The following is a 22,693-nucleotide window of genomic DNA, read 5'->3' on the forward strand; positions in this document are numbered from 1 at the left end:
GTGCACTTGGCACCAGGACACCCTAGGCCGCAGTTCGATGATCGACTTTGTAGTCGTGTCATCGGATTTGCGGCCGCATGTTTTGGACACTCGGGTGAAGAGAGGGGCGGAGCTGTCAACTGATCACCACCTGGTGGTGGGTTGGCTCCGATGGTGGGGGAAGATGCCGGTCCGACCTGGCAGACCCAAACGCTCTGTGAGGGTCTGCTGGGAACGTCTGGCAGAATCTCCTGTTAGGAAGCGCTTCAACTCCCACCTCCGGCAGAGCTTTTCCCACGTCCCGGGGGAGGCGGGGGACATTGAGTCTGAGTGGACCATGTTCCGCGCCTCCATTGCTGAGGCGGCCGACCGGAGCTGTGGCCGTAAGGTCGTTGGTGCCTGTCGTGGCGGCAATCCCCGAACCCACTGGTGGTCACCGGCGGTAAGGGATGCCGTCAAGCTAAAGAAGGAGTCCTATCGGGCCCTTTTGGCCTGCGGGACTCCGGAGGCAGCTGACAGGTACCGGATGGCCAAGCAGAACGCGGCTTCGGCGGTTGCTGACGCAAAAACCCGGGCGTGGGAGGAGTTTGGTGAGGCCATGGGGAATGACTTTCGGACGGCTTCGAGGAAATTCTGGTCCACCATCCGGCGTCTCAGGAGGGGGAAGCAGTGCAACGTCAACACTGTTTACAGTGGGGATGGCGTGCTGCTGACCTCGACTCGGGACGTCGTGATCGGTTGGGAGAATACTTCGAAGACCTCCTCAATTCCACCTACACGCCTTCCATTGAGGAAGCAGGGCCTGGAGACTCTGACGCGGATTCTCCAATCTCTGGGGTCGAAGTCACTGAGGTAGTTAAAATACTCCTCGGTGGCAAGGCCCCGGGGGTGGATGAGATCCGCCCGGAAATCTTAAAGGCTCTGGATGTTGTGGGGCTGTCATGGCTGACACGCCTCTAAAACGTTGCGTGGACGACGGGGACAGTGCCTCTGGATAGGCAGACTGGGGTGGTGGTTCCCCTCTATAAGAAGGGGGACCGGAGGGTGTGTTCCAATTACAGGGGAATCACACTCCTCAGCCTCCCTGTTAAGGTCTATTCAGGGGTGCTGGAGAGGAGGGTCCGTCGGGAGGTCGAACCTCGGATTCAGGAGGAGCAGTGTGGCTTTCATCCTGGCCGTGGAACAGTGGACCAGCTCTACACCCTCGGCAGGATCCTCGAGGGTGCATGGGAGTTCGCCCAACCAGTCCACATGTGTTTTGTGGACTTGGAGAAGGCGTTCGACGATGTCCCTCAGGAGGTTCTGTGGAGGGTGCTTCGGGAGTACTGGGTGCCGAGCCAACTGATAAGGGCGGTTCGGTCCCTGTATCACCGATGCCAGAGTCTGGTCCGCATTTCCGGCAGTAAGTCGGATTCATTCCCAGTTTGTCACCAATTCTGTTCATAATTTTTATGGACAGAATTTCTAGGCGCAGCCGAGGCGGTGAGGGGGTCCGGTTTGGGGACCTCAGCATCGCGTCTCTGCTTTTTGCAGATGACGTGGTGCTGTTGGCTTCTTCAGGCCGTGATCTCCAGCTCTCGCTGGAACGGTTCGCAGCCGAGTGTGAAGCGGTCGGGATGAGGGTCAGCACCTCAAAATCCGAGTCCATGGTCCTCGATCGGAAAAGGGTGGAATGCCCTCTCCGGATCGGGGATTAGATCCTGCCCCAAGTGGAGGAGTTCAAGTATCTTGGAGTCTTGTTCACGAGTGAGGGGAGGATGGAGCGCGAGATCGACAGGCGGATCGGTTCAGCGTCGGCAGTAATGCGGACCCTGTACCGGTCCGTTGTGGTGAAGAGAGAGCTGAGCCAAAAGGCAAAGCTCTCAATTTACCGGTCGATTTACGCTTCTACCCTCACCTATGGTCACGAGCTATGGGTCGTGACCGAAAGAACGAGATCCCGGATACAAGCGGCCGAAATGAGTTTTCTCCGCAGGATGTCCGGGCTCTCCCTTAGAGATAGGGTGAGAAGCTCAGTCATCCGGGAGAGACTCGGAGTAGAGTCGCTACTCCTCCACGTTGAGGGGAGCGAGATGAGATGGCTCGGGCATCTTATCAGGATGCCTCCTGGACGCCTCCCTGGGGAGATGTTCCGGGCATGTCCCACCGGTAGGAGACTCCGGGGACGACCCAGGACGCGCTGGAGAGACTATGTCCCTCAGCTGGCCTGGGAACGCCTTGGGATCCCCCGGGATGAGCTGGATGAAGTGGCTGGGGAGAGGGAAGTCTTGGAGTCCCTCCTAAAGCTGCTGCCCCCGCGACCCGACCCCGGATAAGCGGAAGAAGATGGATGGATGGATGGATGGATGGATGGATGGATGGATGGATGGATGGATGGATGGATGGATGGATGGATGGATGGATGGATGGATGGATGGATGGATGGATGGATGATGTCCCAGAGACATTTTTTTTTGTTTTTTCAATTAGAACGGAATTTGATAGAATGTATAAAGAGAACACATTTGCCGAATTGGAAACTAAAAATGGACACCGATTACTAAGAATAAAGCTAAAATTAAATGCCAGTTTATCGATCGGGTTCCGCACACAGCCACACTGGTGGCGCCATTACTGTGACGTCACAAATTGTGCATCCGGATCTCAACAAACCCAAACAACATGGCGGATGATAGCGACAGCTCCGTTTCTAGCGGCTATATTAGCATCATTTTATCCGATTCAGAAACCTCTTTTGACGCAGAATATGATGAATCTAGCAGTTCACTTGGGCTGAGCTGAGCACGTTTTCTGAATTGCGCCCCTCCCGTCACTCTGGTTAGGTTGTCATAGTAAAAAGTGCTGTTGGAGGCTTTGGAGTGCCGAGTTGATCTCAGCACATGAAGAAATGACCATCTGCAGCGTTTGGTTTAGGTTTTTTGCGCTTTTTTAATTTTACTGCTTAAATCGCATTTTCTCGACGAGCTGAGCACGTTTTCTGAATTGTGCCTCTCCCGTCACTGTGGTTAGGTTGGCATCGTGAAAGGTTCTCTAGGGGGCCTTAGAGTGCCGAGTTGACCACAGCGCATGAAGAAATGACCATCAGCAGCGTTTGGTTTAGGTTTAAATCACATTTTTTATTTTATTGCTTGAATCACATTTTCTCGACGAGCTGAGCACGTTTTCTGATTTGTGCCCCTCCCGTCACTCTGGTTAGGTTGGCATAGAAAAAAGTGCTCTTGGGGGCTTTAGAGTGCCGAGTTGACCACGGCACATGAAGAAATGACCACCCGCAATGTTTGGTTTAGGTTTTAGAAGCATGTTTAATTTTATTGCTTAAATCGCATTTTCTCGACCAGCTGAGCACGTTTTCTGAGATGTGTCTCTCCGTCACTCTGGTTAGGTTGGCATTGTAAAAGGCTCTCTAGGGGGCTTTAGGGTGCCGAGTTGACCACGGCGCATGAAGAAATGACCATCTGCAGCGTTTGGTTTCGGTTTAAATCGCATTTTTAATTTTATTGCTTAAATCACATTTTCTCGACGAGCTGAGCACGTTTTCTGATTTGTGCCCCTCCCGTCACTCTGGTTAGGTTGGCATAGAAAAAAGTGCTCTTGGGGCCTTTAGAGTGCCGAGTTGACCACGGCGCATGAAGAAATGACCACCCGCAATGTTTGGTTTAGGTTTTTTGCGCTTTTTTAATTTTACTGCTTAAATCGCATTTTCTCGACGAGCTGAGCACGTTTTCTGAATTGTGCCTCTCCCGTCACTGTGATTAGGTTGGCATAGTAAAAAGTTCTCAGGGGGCTTTGGAGTGCCGAGTTGACCACTGCGCATGAAGAAATGAACATCTGCAGCATTTGGTTTAGGTTTAGACGCATTTTTAATTTTATTGCTTAAATCGCATTTTTTCGACGAGCTGAGCACGTTTTCTGAATTGTGCCCCTCCCATCACGCTTCGACATACTTTTGTTTACATTCACTGAAGCTAAACGCGAACAACTTGAAACGTCACTTCAGGCTTCTTCCCCAGTCTAGAAGGAGGCCGCTCGGTGCAGTCAAACTCGTCTGCGCGGCAAATTTAAATTAATTTTTTCAGAGCAACAGCTTCCTTTTCGTTGTTTCGATCGTCAATTTATATTTATAAGCCCATAAGCTAACTAAAACCGATTTATACATATACCGGTGTCTCTGGGACTTTAAAGCAACACCTCTTTTGTTTACCAAATTGACCCATTCAGATTTATGTTGCTTTAATTATTACCAAAACACAACAACATTATGGCCATATGCACTGTTTTTTAGGTTAATTAGGTTTATTATAAAATGACTATGCCGTTATTTATTTTCTACAATAAGTCTTAAATATGAAAAAAAAGCTTTATTATTTACAATTAAACTTAACATTTTACATTTTTAACTTTTTTCTTCTTAACTGCGGTACACAGATGAAGTCCATAACGCTACAAAATATAAATTAAAAGGCGTAAAAAATAAACAATCAGCATCCAGACAACTTGTTTATAGTTAAGATTCTCTCACTCACTAACCAATTATGAAAATAATGTATTATGATTTATTTAATGAACCACCTTACCTTTTTGCTGCATGACTGTCTGATTTCTTCGACCTCATCATCTTTGCTCTCGATATCCTTGGAATGGGTTTGACGCAGACGCTCCATCTCCATCTCAAGACGTAATTTAGCCTAGAAAAAAAAATATTAAAAATAATAAAGATTAAACGTAAATGCATACATTATCTGCATTTACAAGAAAGCAGGAAGCAGAAGTTTGACAAGGAAGAATTGACATTTTCATTTGTATTTCAAGGTAATATTCATCTTGAATTTACAGAAGATACAAAAATCTGCACACTACTGATCAAATGCCAGGTTTTTGTGATATGAATTTGGAGTCAAGACAGAGAATGTCAAATCCTTTTTCACCATCCTGGTAAACTACAACATCCATCAACTCCAAATTGGTCACCAGGCAGTCACAGGGCACATATGTATGGAGATGAACAACCATTCACACACATTTTCACACTGTCACTGAGTGGGAACTGAACTCAAGCTGTCTACACACAAGTCTGGCAAGTGCACCATTGCACCATCTGTGACCAACCTATAACATGAACAAATCAATTTTTTTTTTTTTTAGAGTTAAAAAAAGAGAGTGATAATGAGATTACAAAAGTGTAACTGGAAATGTGGATGTGTGGAGAATTAACCAATTACATTCAAAGCAAAGTTTGCCACCCTCACAGTTTTGGCTGAAGAAAACAGCCAATAAGCACAATACTACCAGCACCATGCTTTACAGTAGTTGTGGCATTCTTTTGGTGATAAGCAGTGTTGCACCAAACATTTGGGAATCAAGGTTAAGTTCCACCTTGGCTTCATTTTAGCATTACACAGTTGTCCACATACAGTTGACTGGATTGGAGATTCCATTTGTTTGATTTTCTTTGTGCAGAAAAAAAGCTTGCCATCCTGAAACAATGGCCTAAACATATAAATCAGGCGGGACATTGTTGTCACATGTAAATAACAGCCATAACAGTAGATGGCATAATTTCCTACAGCTCATGTTGCTGTCAACCTCTCAGCAGTCTCCATGACCAATTTACTCCTTGACTTTCCATCAATTTTGAAGGAACATCTTGTTAAGAAGGCCACATTTTCTCTTTCTTTTTCTTTTTCTGTCTTGCATAATATAATTAATAATAATAATAATAATAATAATAATAATAATAATAATAATAATAATACATTTTATTTATAAGGCGCCTTTCAAGGCACTCAAGGTCGCCGATTTAATTAATGTCTTGGAAATTCTTTTAAGCCCTTCTCCCAAATGCTACATATTTTTTCCTATTTTTCACCTTGGGAAAAAATGTTTTTTAAAACATTTTTGGTGGTTATACATGTAGAGGTCATGTTATAGGTGGATTTTTTTTTTTTTTTTTAAACAATTTATCTTGGTCTCATTCTGTCACATACAAAATATGGGAGAGGGTGTGTAGATTTTTTTATGCCCACTGTTAGTCCAGAGGACTTGGTTCTTTGTGACATTAGGGTGAAAATAGTGGAAAAACAAATGGGGGATGGATGGCTGGACCGCTGATATGTCTGTTGTTACTCAAAAGTATTGGAATGTGGGCTTGAATCAATGGCATTTTTGTGCGGAATTTGCTGGGTAGGTTCCCTTCTGGATACTCTAGCTTCCGCCCACAATGCAAAAATATATATGTTAGGTGAATATGAGTGGCTGTTTGCATCTATGCATCAGTCCTGCCATCAACTCGTGATCACGCTCGGATGTGCCTGGCACTGCAATCAACATTTTATTGAGTACTTTACTGAAACATATCTTCTAATGAATTAAATCAGTTTTAGGTTTTAAGGAAATTTCCTACAGCGGACACCTGCATACTTTTTGGCACACGTGGGTTTGCATGAAAGTAGATCCCACTCCCCTCCTCCGTAAATAGCAGGGTTCCACTGTAATTCAACCGTGTGTCAATTTGGTAGGCTTTTATTTGGGCATTCATTTATTAGGTTGTGTGTTTTCATACAAATACCTCTGAAATGTCATCAGATTAGATCAAAGGGAACTTTTTTTTCTTTTGTTATGAGCTAGAGGCATTTTTTTTTCTGTTTGTGACTACCTATTTCATATGCCAAATTACAAATGCAAATTGCTTTGTTGGTCTGTACTGTACCTGTTCCAACATCTGTATGGTTCCTGCTTGCTCGTCAAGCTCCTCCTCCTGGTCCTTTACCTTTGCCTCCATATCACGAAGCTGCTTCCTCACCTGAATAATTACAAAAATATCAAACATTTACTTACTTTTTTTTATTTTGTAATGTGATTGTATTAATTAAGTCCATTTCCTTTCTGTATTTCAGCTAGAACCATAAGATAAAATGTATGCGATAATATATGATATGATGTTGTGTTGTCACAATAAAATTTTCACTTCAATACTATCTATACCTGGATGAAATACCTCAATACCGGTACTGAAATGTTATCACGGCAAAAACTTAAAACAGCAGTAAAAAATAAATGAAATAATAGCTATAATAATGGAGCACTAAGCGACTTAAATGTTGTTTTATTTGCATTCTTTAAAAACAAATACTCAAATCTTATAACGCCAAGCATATTTCATGAGTATAATTTTTTTTCCCCTTAAAAGCCTGATGAAATAGATCAGATGCATTACACGAATAATCCTTAGTGGGCAGTAATCTTCAATCAGATGGCTTTGACCTTGCAAGATGGCCATAACAAAAAAAAAAAAACGATTTTGCAATCACAAATTTCGATGAGATTAAGGTAGTATAAGGTTGGATTTTTTACTGAGACGCCATTATAAAGTAAACAGTTATTTGGTACAATGTCAAATCCACAAAGAATGAACTCAGTGGCACCTTTAATTGCTCTTCATTTGGATTTATTCGGCTAACGCTTATTACAGATGGACTTCCGCCTTCGTTCAACGGTAGACACACTGCGCAGCGTCCCCGTCCGCGTTGGAACACTTAGGCTGATCGTTTTTGCTTCATTTTTAAGTACCAATATTTGGGAATTACGGTACCATGTCATTTTTGCCAGCTAAAATGAGTAATGATGCTTGGTGCAATACTAATATGATATGATATATGAATTGATTATATGAAAGATGTATAAGAGACACCCTTGTATTGTCGTAAATTTATGCTACAAAGTCAGAGCAAAAAAACCTTAGCCAGTGATGCTTCATCCTTGGACTCTTGAGAGTTGAGATCCTGCAGCTCAGCTTCTAGTTGGTCCAATTTAAGATTGACTGCACACACTTCCAAGTCCTTGTCCTGTAGAACCAAACAGAGCAGAGGCCAAGCAGGTCAGCATGACCATACAATACAAAAGAAAGGAAGAACCAGAAACAAATCACTGTGGACAAAACTCTTACACAGTTTCCATTATCAAATTCAAGAACATACATTTAAAGGGGAAGTCAACCCCAAAATATTCTTTGTAATAATATGTTCGGTGCAACACAACTCTTCGAAACATTGTGTTTTTAGTGAATTACAACAGACTGAATTAAAACGGCAAAATTCACTTGTACCCATTTCAGGGGGTAGCCATTTTGATAATTACCAATCATGACTCACTGGTTTTCTGAAGCTGAGCCGTGACTGGTTGAACATCATCCAAGGCCAGTGATTCCATGATTTTTGCCAGGGGTTGTATATACACATTTATATTTATAAAGAAAAAAAATCTGAATTGAGCCGTTCAAAAATGTGAGATGGATGAAAACAGGTGGATTTTGCTGGTTTCATTCATATTGTACAAATGAAACAATCAGAACACGGTTTTGACAAGGTTGGCTGCACACAACATATTACAAAGAAAATGTTGGCGTTTATTGCCCCTTTAAGCCTGCACTAAGCAAGCAAATATGGTAAATCTACTAAATAACTACATGGGTTAAACAAATGGTCCTGGTTTGTGGGCCACAATGGACCAGGCTGCAGAAATGAAAGAAAAAAAAAACCTACCAGTACTTTATTTATTAGCCCAGGCTAAACCATTTTATTTTTAGAAGAGACCAGATTCTTTCGGTTATATCTATCCATAATTGACTCGACGCATGTCAAGCTCCCGTAAAAGATCCACAAGCAAGAAAAATGAGTAAAATAAAAAGACTTATTTGAAAAGGTTTTTGTCGTTGGGAAAAGGCATAGTGAGCATTCAACGCAAGAGCCTATGGCCAAGAAGATAAAGAAAGTACATTTCACAGACAATACCAGAAGACCCGCTTGAAATATGAATTAACGGTGACAGGTGATTCCCACGCATGAAGCCCAATATACAGCAAGCGGCCAATAAGTCAATGCTGCCTTCAAAAATGATTCGTCAAAAAAATGTACCATATTTTCCGGACTATAAGTCGCTCCGGAGTATAAGTTGCACCAGCCATAAAATGCCCCAAAAAGTGAAAAAAAACATATATAAGTCGCTCCGGAGTATAAGTCGCATTTTGGGGGCAATTCATTAGACAAAATTCCACACCAAAAACAGTCATGAACGAGCAACAACAGGCTAAACGATAGCAACAACAGGCTAAACGATAGGTATGCTAACGTGACAAACACAAACAAAGAGCTGAGAACGGGCCTGACGTAACATATAGAGTGATTAAGGACAACTATTACATGATTAACATGTTTATAAAACCATCGGTGTCACTCCAATTCATTAAATAGCAACAACAGGCTAAACGATAAGTATGCTAACGTGACAAACTCAAACAAAGAGCTGAGAACGGGCCTGACGTAACATATAGAGTGATTAAGGACAACTATTACATGAATAACATGTTTATAAAACCATCGGTGTCACTCCAATTCATTAAATAGCAACAACAGGCTAAACGATAGGTATGCTAACGTGACAAACACAAACAAAGAGCTGAGAACGGGCCTGACGTAACATATAGAGTGATTAAGGACAACTATTACATGAATAACATGTTTATAAAACCATCGGTGTCACTCCAATTCATTAAATACATCGATCGTTCTTTGTCAACAATGGGTGCGCACGGCTGAGGGCGCTTGCACTTCAAAATATTCCACAGGCTCATATAACGATAGATAAACTTTATTTCAAATAACTATAATACAAGCCAATAATATTATCAAACCATCCGTGCACTTTAATTCCATTAAATCCATCGATCAAATTCCTCGTCCTTTGTCAACATCGCCGCGCGTGCGCCCTGACGTTTCTGTGGACGTAGATTCCACAGATCTACTATATAACTATATTGTAGCGTTAACAAAGTACAAGGATAGACGTGGGTTTGGTAAACGACTCTTTATTAAACAAAACAAACTTCCAAGTGTGTGGCGGCGTGGACTTCCAGACAGACCGGGCGTGCGTAATGGCCATGTCCGAGCCCCGCGCACCGTTCGCGGACAGCCACTCGGCCGAGCGCCGGCCCCCGACTCAGTAGAGTAGGACCTGGCGTGGGTAAAAGCCATAATAGTTTTTCAAACCTTCTATGTCACTCCAAATCCTTAATTCCTTCAAACTCTTTGTCCTCCGTGTCACTTAGAAATGATCACCGCTAATGATGCCGGTAGTCCTTATGTGGGCACGTTTGTATGTAAACAACCGCCGCGCCGCGCTACTGACGTCACTTGAAATAGTAATCCATTGGTACATCACGGTTCTCCAAACTCTCTTTCTGCTGCTCGATTACTGTTTTCAGCTGCATATTTTACAACTTGAAGTTTGTAACCTGCAAAATATGAGTTTCTTTTTGGTGCCATTTTTCTTAAGCCCACCCAGTTGATGAGTCACGGCCAACGGTGAAATTTAGAGCGCCCTCATCCAGTTCCGTCTGAAAATATATATATTTTTTCAGATGTAGTTTTTTGTTTTGTTTATTTGGTTGTTTTATCAAAGTCAAAGTCTGCTTTGTCGTCGATTTTTTTTCATATACTAAGGCACACAAAGAGATTGAAATTACGTTCCCACTATCCCTCGATGAGATAGTACACATATGCATACAAGCAACACAAAAAAAAACAAGAAGGCACAAACAATGAATAAATAAGAGTGTTGAATAAATGATAAATAAAGAAATAATAATAAATAATAATAATAAATATAAGAGGAGCAAAAATGGAGCAAGTGTACATACAGCAGACAGTGGACTTGGATATGGTGCTTTAAAGTGTTAATTGCTTTATTTGATGTTTTCTCTATTTTTTTATGTTTTGAATATGTTCAAGATAAAGATATAAAAGCATGTGAAGTGATCAACTATACTAAAAATAACATGGGAAGTGGTCAACTATACGTGTAAGTGATGTCTTAATGATCAAGTAAAAATTTGTGAAAAAAAACATATATAAGTCGCTCCTGAGTATAAGTCGCCCCCCCCACCCAAACTATGAAAAAAAAACGCGACTTATAGTCCGAAAATTACGGTAAGTGCCTAGTCAGGGGTGGGCAATTAATTTTTACAAGGGGCCACATGAAAAACCTGAGTTGTGTCAGAGGGCCACACCTACAATAACTTAAACCTGCTCAATTTTCTTCCATTGTAAAATGCACTAAATTATTTATTTTAAATAGCTGGTACTGGTAATTAGAAGAATACAATTATTCTGTTTATATTCATATTAAGCTATGTGAAATTGTGGTGTATAGGTCAAATAAAAAACAATCATTAATCAGTACAATTTATTCTTAACTTCTTTAACTTTTCCTCAAATGACAAAGCCGCTGCATCTCTGGGTGTGAAGTTTGATAAAAAGTCCTTGTTGGGCTTGCAGTTTTGCTAGCAATGCATTAGCCTCTGTTGCGCGCTGTTTATCAGACAGATGTATTTTTTCTCATGCCTGGTCATGTAGTGGCGACTCAAATTATATTCTTTAAACACAGCGACCTGTGTGCCACAAACCAGGCACACGGCTTTACCTTTCAGTTCTGTAAAAAAATGCTTGGCAGTCCATGTCTTGTTGAAAACACGGCACTCCTTGTCAACTTTTCTTTTCTTTGTATCAGCACACATTTTGAGAGCAGCATTACTTCGTGCTGTTCACCTACACGCACAGCTCACATGCACGCACGCTTCACGGAAGTGCGACGCCTTTCACAATAAAAGCAGCACAGTTTTATTGCATGTACGACACAGATTTTTTTTATTTATTCAGTTGTAATCAAATGTAATTTATGATTGCGGGCCGGACAGAGACGCACAAAGGGCCGGATATGGCCCGCGGGCCGTATTTTGCCCGGGTTTGGCCTAGGTCAGACATGGGCAAACTACGGCCCGCGGGCCACATCCGGCCCATGGGGCCGTTTAATCTGGCCCGCCAAACCTGAATAAATTGTATTATTAAAAATTTTTTGGGTCATTTTTCCTGCAATTACTATGTTTCCCCAATAGATGGGGCGGTGTCCGCCCGCGCATTTACTCCCGGAAGCCGTGTCAGAAAGCTCGGTGCGCACTCACAAGTGCGTGTACGTACTAAGTAGTGCGGACCCTGCGCACTCCCCGCTCTATTTCCATCAGTACCAAATTTCGAGTGTGGGCTGTGACGTCAGCATTCTCGTAATTCGCGCACTGAGCTTTCAGACAAGGTTTTACGCTAATGCCACCCACAAACCATCCCCTGGAATCCTTCCACTAAAATGAGTGGCCCGAGGAAAAGAAAGGTGGACACTGAGTGCCGAGTGTTTAAAAAAAGAGTGGACCATTTGGCTCGACCTACGTGTGTGAGCAGACGCTCAGCCACATGAACGTCAACAAAGCCCGTCACAGATCTAGGTAAATGGACGGACACCTCGGCTCTATCCTAAGAATTACCACAACAAATTTTACTCCAGACCATGATGCCCTAGCAAAAAAAGGGAGACCAACAATACTATAGATTTCTTTATTACTTTATTTAGATGTATTCTTTCATTGATTCTTCAAGATGATGTATTTGGTCAGAATGTTTGCCGTTTGATGTGATTTCACCTCATTAGATAAATATATTTCATAAATCTGACCTGCAGGTGCTGAAGTGATGGAAACTATTATTCATAATAACAGTGTCGTATTTAATGAGAATCGCTGATAGTAGTTTTTTTGGTGAAATATTATTTTAATGCTGTTAATAAATGCATTTGTTTTCAAAAAGCTTTTTTTGAATATCCATGTTTTCATAATTATTCATAATAACAGTGTCGTATTTAATGAGAATCACTGATAGTAGTTTTTTGGTGAAATATTTTTTTAATGCTGTTAATAAATGCATTTGTTTTCAAAAAGCTTTTTTTGAATATCCATGCTTTACTACCTACTAAAAGTAACAACCTTTTATGCAATGACCTTTACATGTCATTTTTATTACTTCACACAAATACTACATCCATCTGCTCCTGGTTCGGCACCCCCGGTCGAAATTTAGAACCCAATTCGGCCCGCAAGTCAGAAAGTTTGCCCACTCCTGGCCTAGATAGTGTCACACTTGGTGACTAGCTGCATTGTTATTCAATATTGGTCAAAGAACAGTGTATCCGTGTTTATCATTGTACCATTACGACCCCTGTAAAAGTAATAGGCTGCAGGACTAAGCTTATTATTGCCGAATCAATACTACGACAATAAATAGAGCAGAATATCTACACAGTTTCAGATGCAATGTTGTGTTGTTTGTGCAGACTACATTCAGTTAGAAGATGATGGAACATTTAATGGGCAATGGGAACTCAATCAGAAGTAGAACTGAAGAATACAAAGAATGCAAAGGTTTGGTGAGGTCTAATATGTGAGCATGATAAAGTTATTTTAAGCAAAGGATTTGCAACTACATATTAGGTCTTTCACTTCAATCTATCTAAGTCTGAAACATTTTCTTACGTACCCAAAAAGTGTTTTCTAACAAATACAGTCAAACCTCGGTTTTCAAACGTCCCGAGATTTTTTTGCTTCGGTTGTCGAACAAATTTCGGAGCTCGAACCTCGCGAGATGAGCCGAGAGGACCCGAGAAAACCCGACCGCGCGGCCCGGATGCCAACTGACTCCGTTGTTATTGTATTTTCGTTACTTTGAGGATTGTATTAACCCCTAATCATGCCTCCAAAGAAAGCAAGTGGGAGCAGTAAAGCCATCCTAAAACACAAAGATGCTCTTAAAGCAAAGCGACAGTGAGCGCCCGGCGTGCTGCGGTTGCGCACTGAGGTCCACTTACATTTTGGAAAGTACATTAGGACTTTAAAAATATTTTCTAAATTTCAGCGACGGCTCTGTCACAATAATGCGACCAGCGCGGTGCAGTTGCGCGGTCGGTTGCGCGCTACGGTTGCACGCTTGGCGGTGCGGTGCAGTTGCGTGATTGGACAAAAATGCGCAAATGAAAAAATGCTTAAAAAATGCGTTTTTTTTTTTTGTCTTGGAAGGGATTAAAAATGTTTCCATTATTTGTGATGGGAAAAATAGATCTCCTGTCTCATGTTCATCTTTTAATATCCCCAAAACAAAACATACTATAAAAAAGACATGCAAATTGAGCAAGTATATACTGTACATACAGTACCTCAACCTGCTGTTTGAGACTGAAGACCTCTCCAGTCAGCATATCTTTCTCTCGTGCCAGTTTCTCTCTGAAGGCCTTTTCCCTCTGCACCTCGTCCTGGGCTGCACTGAGCTCACTGTCGAACCTGCACAGAAACACAAATAACACAGATTTCTAACATGAAAAGACCAAGAAACAGAGTCTTTGCTTCTGCTCTGTTGACATTTACAGTATGTGGCTTGATTGAGAGACCGAGATTAGATTAGACAATGGGAGTGCATTTTTCTGTGTTTGGGCATATACTGACTTCCTCTGCTTCTTCTCCAGATCATGGTTGCGGCTCTGTTGGCCTTCCAGGTGAAGTTTGGTGTCCTGCAGTTCGGCTGTGAGTCTCTGTGTTTTTTTCTTTAGCAGCTGGATATTTCGTTGTGATTCCTCATTATCAGCCTGTAGGTCACCAATCTATACAAACCCAATGGAAATTAACGTGTTTTACATTTGGCATAGTTGTATATTCCAATATTTGTGTTCTTTTCTTTAGCTGATTCTTCATTATCAGCCTCTCGGTTACCGATCTACACAAACCCAATGGGAAAAAAATTAGGTTTACATCTGACAGTTGTATATTCAAATATTAGACTACTCATTTTGTCAGGAACCTCCCACATCCCAAAAACATGCTTGGTAGGCCGATTGAGCACTCCAAATTGCCCCTAGGTGTGAGTGCGGATGGTTGTTCTTCTCTGTGTGCCCTGCGATTGGCTGGCAACTGGTTTAGGGTGTCCTACGCCTACTGCCCGATGATTCCTGGGATAGGCTCCAGCGTGCCTGCGACCCCCGTAGCCATATAGAAGCTAGCCAGCCAGCCGGCCAGCCAGCTAGCCAGCTAGCCGGCCGGCCGGCCGGCTGGCTGGCTGGTAATTATTGTTAATAAGTTGCATATATGGAACTGAGGTTGTGCAAAAAAAATTCTTCCTATTTATTCACATAGTGCAATGTCTAAAAACAGCAGTAAAATCCGCAGCAAAACAGCCGCAGTTGCAGCAACAGTTTGGTTCAATGTCTCCTCTCTACTCTCCCAGAGTTTTGTCAGGTTAGAAGGTCACCAGGAATGAAAGCTTCGTAGGTATTATCAGGCAACTAATTTCTAACCGACTTGTGCATCAGTGGTTCCTGAATTGAACTAATTTACTTTCAATTGAACTTGATTTCGCAGGTTTTTTTTGTGGTAAAAATTGAATAAATTGAATGCCTTAATTGTGTGCAAGGGGAAATTCAATTGAGATGCTAAAGTGGGAATGGGAATGTGGCCAGTTTGTAGGGTCACATAATTGTTGTTGACATTAGGCACAGAACCTTACAGATTTTTTCTGAATGGTTAAACTGTGATAGTGACTCTTGTAGTACCATTTTTAAAACTATTGATATTTATTGAAAAAACACTCACAGTTTGCAAAACTCTAAGCACCATCACTGCTTAGCACTGAGTTTGTAATTCTGTAACACACACTTTGAGTACCCAGCACTCGAATTGCAAACGTGTAAAATCAACTCATTACTTGGACTCAATTTTCAAATGATCAACACACTCCTTGCAAAACCATACATGTTTAGCTATTTTTACACTATTCTGCAACATTTTACAGGAGGAAACTATTTTAGATAGTTCACTGCAATCAGCCTGAGCAGCAGAAATAAGCCACAGGGTAAGCTGTTTATGTGGACGACAACAGAGGGAAGGCAGAGTGAGATTTGTAGGGGACTGAGGAAGGACACGTGGAGGTGACCGACTACCCGCCATCCGCCACAACCAATTGAACCCTGGGTTGACTGACTCCTGGCTCTGCAGTCCTTAGCCTTGGGGTTCAATTAACTTTTACATCCGACACTGTTATTTTAAGCAGACTGTCTTTGTTGATTGCTATGACTTAGATGAAGATCAGTTTGCATTTTATGACTAATTTAAGGCAAATCCAAAGTGTTCACATATTTTTTCTTGCAATATTAATCAGTCAAAACAACTGCCATCATTAGAATAGATGATGCCATTGGTGTGCCATTGTATGCATGATGCGATTATTTTCTTACCCTTCTCTCCAGCTGCCGTTTGTTCTGCTGCTCAACTTCCATCTTGTCATCAAACTCCTGCTGCAGTCGCTTCTTGGTAAATTCAATTTCTCTGATAGCTCTTTCATACTTCAGTCTCCACTCTCCCCCTGCCACATTACCACATTTGGAGTTCACACTTCAGATCTGAAGTTTAATTGATTTGGTCCTAATTGTAATTTTAAAAAGGAACCAAAGACAACATTTCTGAGTGTGCATTCTGCACACTGCTTGTCAGGATTAGGATTCAGGGGTTTAGGAAATGATAACTAGACCATTTCACCGAACTGGTGTGATTTGTTTTTGGTAAAGTTTTAAAATCAATATTACATTGCTGTCTCACTTGCAAATCCGAATAATACTGAACATAAATTGAGTGACTAAAAAAAAAATGTGTAGGTGCATCTCGGACAGTTTTTTTTTTTTTTTAAACAGGGTTCATAACCCAAAGGGTCATTCCATGTCATCACAGTTGCCAGGTTGCAGGTCTCAACCAATTACCGTTCACCGTCAAAAAGACGTGCAGGCCCCCAAGCTGATCAGACCACCCAAGTCGGCCTGGCACCTATACCAGTTTCAGGGTTTGCGTTTTTGTTTTTGTTTTTTTATATCGAACATTATTTCAAAGGGATTTTCTATTAATATACATTATGTATCAATCGCAAAACAAATTGACACTGAATTATGTCTGGGCCCTATGTCAAAGGAAATAATCCAAACGGTTTTCGAATGATGGCCCGTCAAATATTGGGTTGATTTGACACACCCACTTTGGGGTTCCACGCCCACTTTTGGGATCCAGGAGTCGCACATAAAATTTTGGACCAGAGTGTTTGTGTACTGTATTAAAAAAATCTGATTTAAATAACACTGAATCTATTGGTGACTTTAAACCTTCACACAGTATTATATGTATTGTTTTCAAATATCTACATTGGTTCATCTTCAGGGGGCCAAGACCCCCATGCCCCCGCCCCTACTAGTGACACACTTGGCTCATAGTGAAGGAGTTGGATAATCAGTTTTTATTGGCTCAAAATGCTGATGAAATGTGTCTGTTGATGGGGTAAAAAGCTCATTCTCATCATCATCATCATCATCTTCCCACATTGCCAACTAATGTAGAGCAGGGGGTCCTTAAAGGTAAATTTGTTCCATAACCTGATTTGGAGCCCTTCTGTACACCCACCAAAGGCCTGAGTGCCTTGAAACTCTAAATACAGTACATAACAGAGTTCACTAATAACATGTTAAAATCAGTTGAAACCCCAGCAACCCAAAACATTTCCAAGATATAGGCCCCCAAAATGTAAACAAAATGTATTGCATCATTTTAAAAAATGCACTTTTACAAGGTTAATTGCTCTAAAAATATTACATGTATGCTATTTTTAAGCACAGAATCTGATAGACGGAGCCAGAATACACGGATATAGTGATCCCTTGCCCCTTCATGCTTCACTTTTCGCGAATGCACTCCTTTGCGGGTTTATAATGGGAGAACTTATTACTTCCGGCGCTGTAGGAGACGGCAGCTTTTCCAGTAGCTCTCTAGTTTTTGACTATTTTTCGACTTTTTTTGACCTTTCGGATTATTTATTTTGTCTATTTTTCTTTGTTCTTTTAACTGGTCAGCTCTTGACTTTTAAGCTCTTGCTTTCTTTATTTATTCACTGCTTTTCGGAGTTAGTGGACACTTCTTTTTATCATCATCATGCAATGCGGAGCCGGTTTGCTCACATACTTGAAGGAGGAGAGAATAATGGGGCAAGCCGGACTACGACACGACATCCCGGTGGAGCTGAGGAGGAAGTACCGGGGCTGCAAAGCCGGTGCTAAGCTGAAAGCTAGGCGATCGGAGAACCGGAGGAGATATAAACCATCGATTCCTTCCGTAATCATGGGGAATGTGAACTCCCTGTCCAACAAGATCGACGAGCTGACGGCACTGAACAACCAGCGGACCTACAGGGAAAGCAGCTTGCTCATCTTTACGGAGACATGGCTAAACCACCTCGTACCGGATGCTAACGTGGACCTGCAGGGATTCACTATGGTGAGAGCCGACAGAGACGCCAAAGCTAGTGGAAAACGTAAAGGTGGGGGTCTGGTCGTGTATGTGAACCATCGCTGGTGTAACCCGGGACATGTTTCTATAAAGACTGTGTTGTGCTGCCGGGACCTTGAGCTGCTAGCTGTTAGCTTGCGGCCATACTACCTGCCGAGGGAGTTCAGTCACGTGATTACCATTTGTGTTTACATCCCTCCGAGCGCGGACGCAGCCACTGCCTGTGAGACGATACACACTGTCACAGCCAGGCTAACGACTCAGCACCCCAATGCTTTTGTAATAATCTCTGGAGACTTTAATCATGCAACCTTGGACTCTACTCTGCCCGTTTTCCATCAGGCTGTTGACTGCCCCACAAGAAACAACAGGACAATAGACCTCATGTATGTCAATGTGAGGGATGCGTACAAGGCCACACCGCTCCCCCCACTGGGGAAGTCAGACCACAACCTGATCCACCTACAACCAGAGTACACCCCCCTGGTCAAAAAACAGCCCGTTGCAACCCGCACCATCAGGAAGTGGACCCCGGAGATGGAAAGTGTCCTGAGAGACTGTTTTAACACCACAGACTGGGATGTGCTGATCGATCCACACCGTGAGGACATGGAGGGGTTGACACACTGCCTGACGGACTACCTGAACTTCTGCATGGATGTGGTCTCTCCTGTTAAGACAGTCCGCTACTACCCGAATAACAAGCCTTGGGTAACACGGGAGGTCAAAGCCGTCCCGAACAGGAAGAAAGCCGCCTTCAGGAGCAGAGACAGGGAGGCCATGAAGGCAGCACAGCAGGAGGTGAAACACTGTGTGAGGGAAGCCAAAGACACCTATAGGACAAAGGTGGAGCAGAAGCTGAAGGAAAACAACATGAGGGCCGTCTGGGAAGGTGTGAGGACTATCACGGGCCACAACACCAAGACCAGGGTCGTTGAAGGGACAATGGAGAGGGCGAACGAGCTGAACAACTTCTTCAATAGGTTTGATCGGCCCATGACCCCCCCACCTCTACTGCAGCCATCTCTCCTTCCCTCCACAACACACCACTCCCGAAACAACACAGCACCCCCACCCTCCTCCTCCTGCCCCCCCACCCCAGATACCACAGCACACCACCCCCGAAACACCACAGCACCCCCACCCTCCTCCTCCTGCCCCTCCACCCCAGATACCACAGCACCACCACTCTCCTCCTCCAGCCCCCCCACGCCAACACAAGCTCTGCCTTACATCACAGCAGACCAGGTCAGAGGACAGCTGAGGAAACTTCGACCCAGGAAAGCACCAGGCCCGGACAAGGTGTGTCCCAGACTACTGAAAACCTGCGCTGCTGAACTGGGGGAACCACTTCAACGGATCTTCAACCTCGGCCTGCAGCTGGGGATAGTGCCTACACTATGGAAGACATCCTGCATCACGCCGGTTCCTAAAAAGACCCGGCCCAGTGAACTGAATGACTTTCGGCCGGTGGCACTCACTTCACACCTGATGAAGACATTGGAGCGGCTCTTCCTCAGTCTCCTCAGACCTCAAGTGCGACATGCTCAGGACTGCCTGCAGTTTGCATATCAGCCAGATGTTGGAGTGGAGGACGCCATCCTCCACCTACTGCACCGAGTTCACTCCCACCTGGATAACGGAAGCGCCACAGCGAGGATTCTGTTCCTAGACTTCTCCAGTGCGTTCAACACCATCCAGCCCCCCCTGCTCAGAGACAAACTGGGCAGGATGGGAGTGGACCCATACATGGTGACCTGGATCTCCAGCTACCTCACAGACAGGCCACAGTACGTCAGACTAAAAGACACCATCTCTGACACTGTGGTCAGCAGCACTGGAGCCCCACAGGGCACAGTGCTGGCCCCTGTACTCTTCACCCTGTACACCTCAGACTTCTGTTACAACTCTGAGCTGTGTCACATACAGAAGTACGCGGATGATACAGCCATTGTCGGGTGTATCAGGGACAACAGAGAGGAGGAGTATAGGAGCCTGGTGGGGGATTTCGCCACCTGGTGCCGTGCCAACCAACTGTAGCTCAACATCTCCAAGACCAAGGAGCTGGTCATAGACTTTGGGAGGAACAGACCCAAGCCTAGGCCCGTACTGTTGGAGGGGGCTGAGGTGGAGGCTGTGGACTCCTACAAGTACCTTGGGGTGTGTCTGGATAAAAAACTGGACTGGTCAACTCACACCAACCACCTTCACAGGAAGACACAGAGCAGGATGTACTTCCTGAGGAGACTACGTTCTTTTAACATGTGCAACAAACTCTTGGAGATGTTCAACCAGTCTGTGGTTGCCAGTGTCCTGTTTTACACCGTGGTGTGCTGGGGCAGCAGCACATCCAAGAAGGACACCTCCAGACTGGACAAACTGGTCAGGCGAGCCGGCTCTGTGATCGGCAAGAAGCTGGACTCACTGGAGACAGTGGCAGAGGCAAGGACACTGAAAAAACTGTTGGACATTATAGACAATGTCAGTCACCCTCTGCACACTGTCATCACTAATCAGAGGAGCCGGATCAGTGGGAGACTGCTCCTCCCCAAATGTAGAACAAACAGACTGAAGAACTCCTTTGTCCCCCAAGCCATCAAGCTGTTCAACTCCTCACTGGGGGGGAGGAGGTGACATGGACATGAACAGGGACATGGAGATACTTGTAATAACTGTACACATTCACATCAATATACAATGTGCAATATTTCCCATTCCATCCTATTTACTACATTTGTCATCATTTGTGCAATTATTTTTTTCACACTGTCCAATAATAATAAATGGCAATAATACATGGCAACTACTGTGTAGTGTTTTTACCTCCCTCAATTTTCTTACCTAATTTATCTTTTTGCCTTTTTTACATTTCATTTGCTAATTTTTGCACTGTATATATTTCTGCATATTTCCGTATATTTTTATCTCTTATATTTTTTTTGTATATTTTGTATTTTACTGCTACTGGACACAGAATTTCCCTGAAGGAGTAATCCCAAGGGATTAATAAAGTTGAGTCTAAGTCTAAGTCTAAGTCTAACGGTGTTATCAGTGTGTATTTAAACGCCGGGGCATGCCTCTGAGCAATGTGCGTCACTGCGGACAAGCGTGGGAAGTTTGGCAGCCAGCCTCTCACGAACGAGGCAGGACAACCATGTGCAACACGGACTGTTTATTTAGGGAATGTGAAAAGGGTAAAAGGGAGGCTGGAATGCTAGCAGAGCAGGTACACGAGACGACTGATGAGCCTGTCAGCAAGCTCACGCGGTCAGATGGTGGCGATCAGCATCGATTAGCACTAGCAGTTCTGCACTGGCGACATACGCCCCCAAGGTGTAGCGCGGAGGCTGCATCAGCCAGCCAGCAGGGCGATAGCGGTGACGTGACACAGCCGTGCACGCAGGAAAAATGCACCGCCATGCAGAAAGAATCGGGACAGCGGCCGGCAATAAGCACTCATAACGCGGGACATGCTTCACTGAGGACAAGCGCGCCGCGCTTGTTCCAAGACCCCCCCAAGATAGGCGAAAATCTGCAATGTGTAGTCAATATTTTTACGATATCCGCACAAGACTTTAATAATTTTATTTTTAAACACTTTATTGTAATTTTTAAACACGTTTGAAACATTTTAAAGTTAAACTCACAAAAACATTTTAGGGCTTCACTAAAACTCAAAGTACCGTATTTTCACGACCATAAGGCGCACATAAAAGCCTTTAATTTTCTCAAAAGTGCACCTTTTGTATGGACCAAATTAAAAAATCTGTAAAGTTGTTTTGTGTGGCTTCCGTAATATACAGGCATAATATGAAGACCCAATGAACCAATCAGAGGACCTATGTTCGGGACAAAAAAAAAAACAATCAGAGGACTAGACGTAACACGTAGAGGAGTACGTACCTTTGCCGCCATTGGTAAATAAATACTATCGTTTGTGCAAATCTGTGAAGTTGTTTTGTGTGGCTTTCGCCACATAGAGACATAATATACAGGCACCCGATTAACCAATCAGAGGACATTACGTTTTACGTCGATCGGGGCGGTAAACCAATCAGACGACTGGATGTAGTAACACATAGAGGAGTATGTATCTCCGCCGCCATTGGTAAATAAATACTATCGTTTGAGTAAAGTACGTACCTCCGCCGCCATTAATAACTAAATACTACCGTTTATGCAAATCTATAAAGTTGTTTTGTGTGGCTTCTGCTACACAGAGACGTAATATACAGGCACCCGATGAACCAATCAGAGGACACTAAGTTTTACGTAGTTCGGGGCGGTAGACCAATCAGAGGACTGGACGTGACACGTAGAGGAATACGTACCTCCACCACCATTGGTCCGTGCAAAGTGCGTACCTCTGTTGCCATTGATAAATAAATACTAACGTTTGTGCAAGTCTGTAAAGTTGTTTTGTGTGGCTTCTGCCACACAGAGACGTAATAAACAGGCATAATATGTAAACCCGATGAA

The 22,693-nt window shown here is 43.4% G+C and overlaps 2 protein-coding genes across 12 annotated transcripts in view; one reads left to right on the forward strand and one right to left on the reverse strand.

Annotated features, from left to right (window-relative positions):
* The window catches only part of myo18ab (myosin XVIIIA b), a 166,797-nt gene that overhangs the window by 45,024 nt on the left and 99,080 nt on the right, over window positions 1-22,693 (reverse strand). For all 11 annotated transcript variants that reach the window (XM_088380160.1, XM_088380164.1, XM_088380159.1 and 8 more), the window contains 6 exons: window positions 16,129-16,256; window positions 14,348-14,502; window positions 14,062-14,185; window positions 7,713-7,820; window positions 6,686-6,778; window positions 4,554-4,664 (listed from right to left, as the gene is read on the reverse strand). In XM_088380160.1, the coding sequence (XP_088236286.1) occupies window positions 4,554-4,664; window positions 6,686-6,778; window positions 7,713-7,820; window positions 14,062-14,185; window positions 14,348-14,502; window positions 16,129-16,256 (719 nt within the window). The remainder of the gene's footprint in view (window positions 1-4,553; window positions 4,665-6,685; window positions 6,779-7,712; window positions 7,821-14,061; window positions 14,186-14,347; window positions 14,503-16,128; window positions 16,257-22,693) is intronic.
* Window positions 17,610-21,229, forward strand: LOC148394810 (uncharacterized). The gene has a single exon (XM_088380165.1). It carries the CDS (start codon window positions 17,861-17,863, stop codon window positions 20,252-20,254), a length of 2,394 nt encoding a protein of 797 aa, XP_088236291.1. The 5' UTR covers window positions 17,610-17,860; the 3' UTR covers window positions 20,255-21,229.

This window comes from Syngnathus floridae, chromosome 7 (assembly GCF_059516105.1).
Source record: "Syngnathus floridae isolate MCC-2025c chromosome 7, RoL_Sflo_1.0, whole genome shotgun sequence".
NCBI classification, from domain to species: domain Eukaryota; kingdom Metazoa; phylum Chordata; class Actinopteri; order Syngnathiformes; family Syngnathidae; genus Syngnathus; species Syngnathus floridae.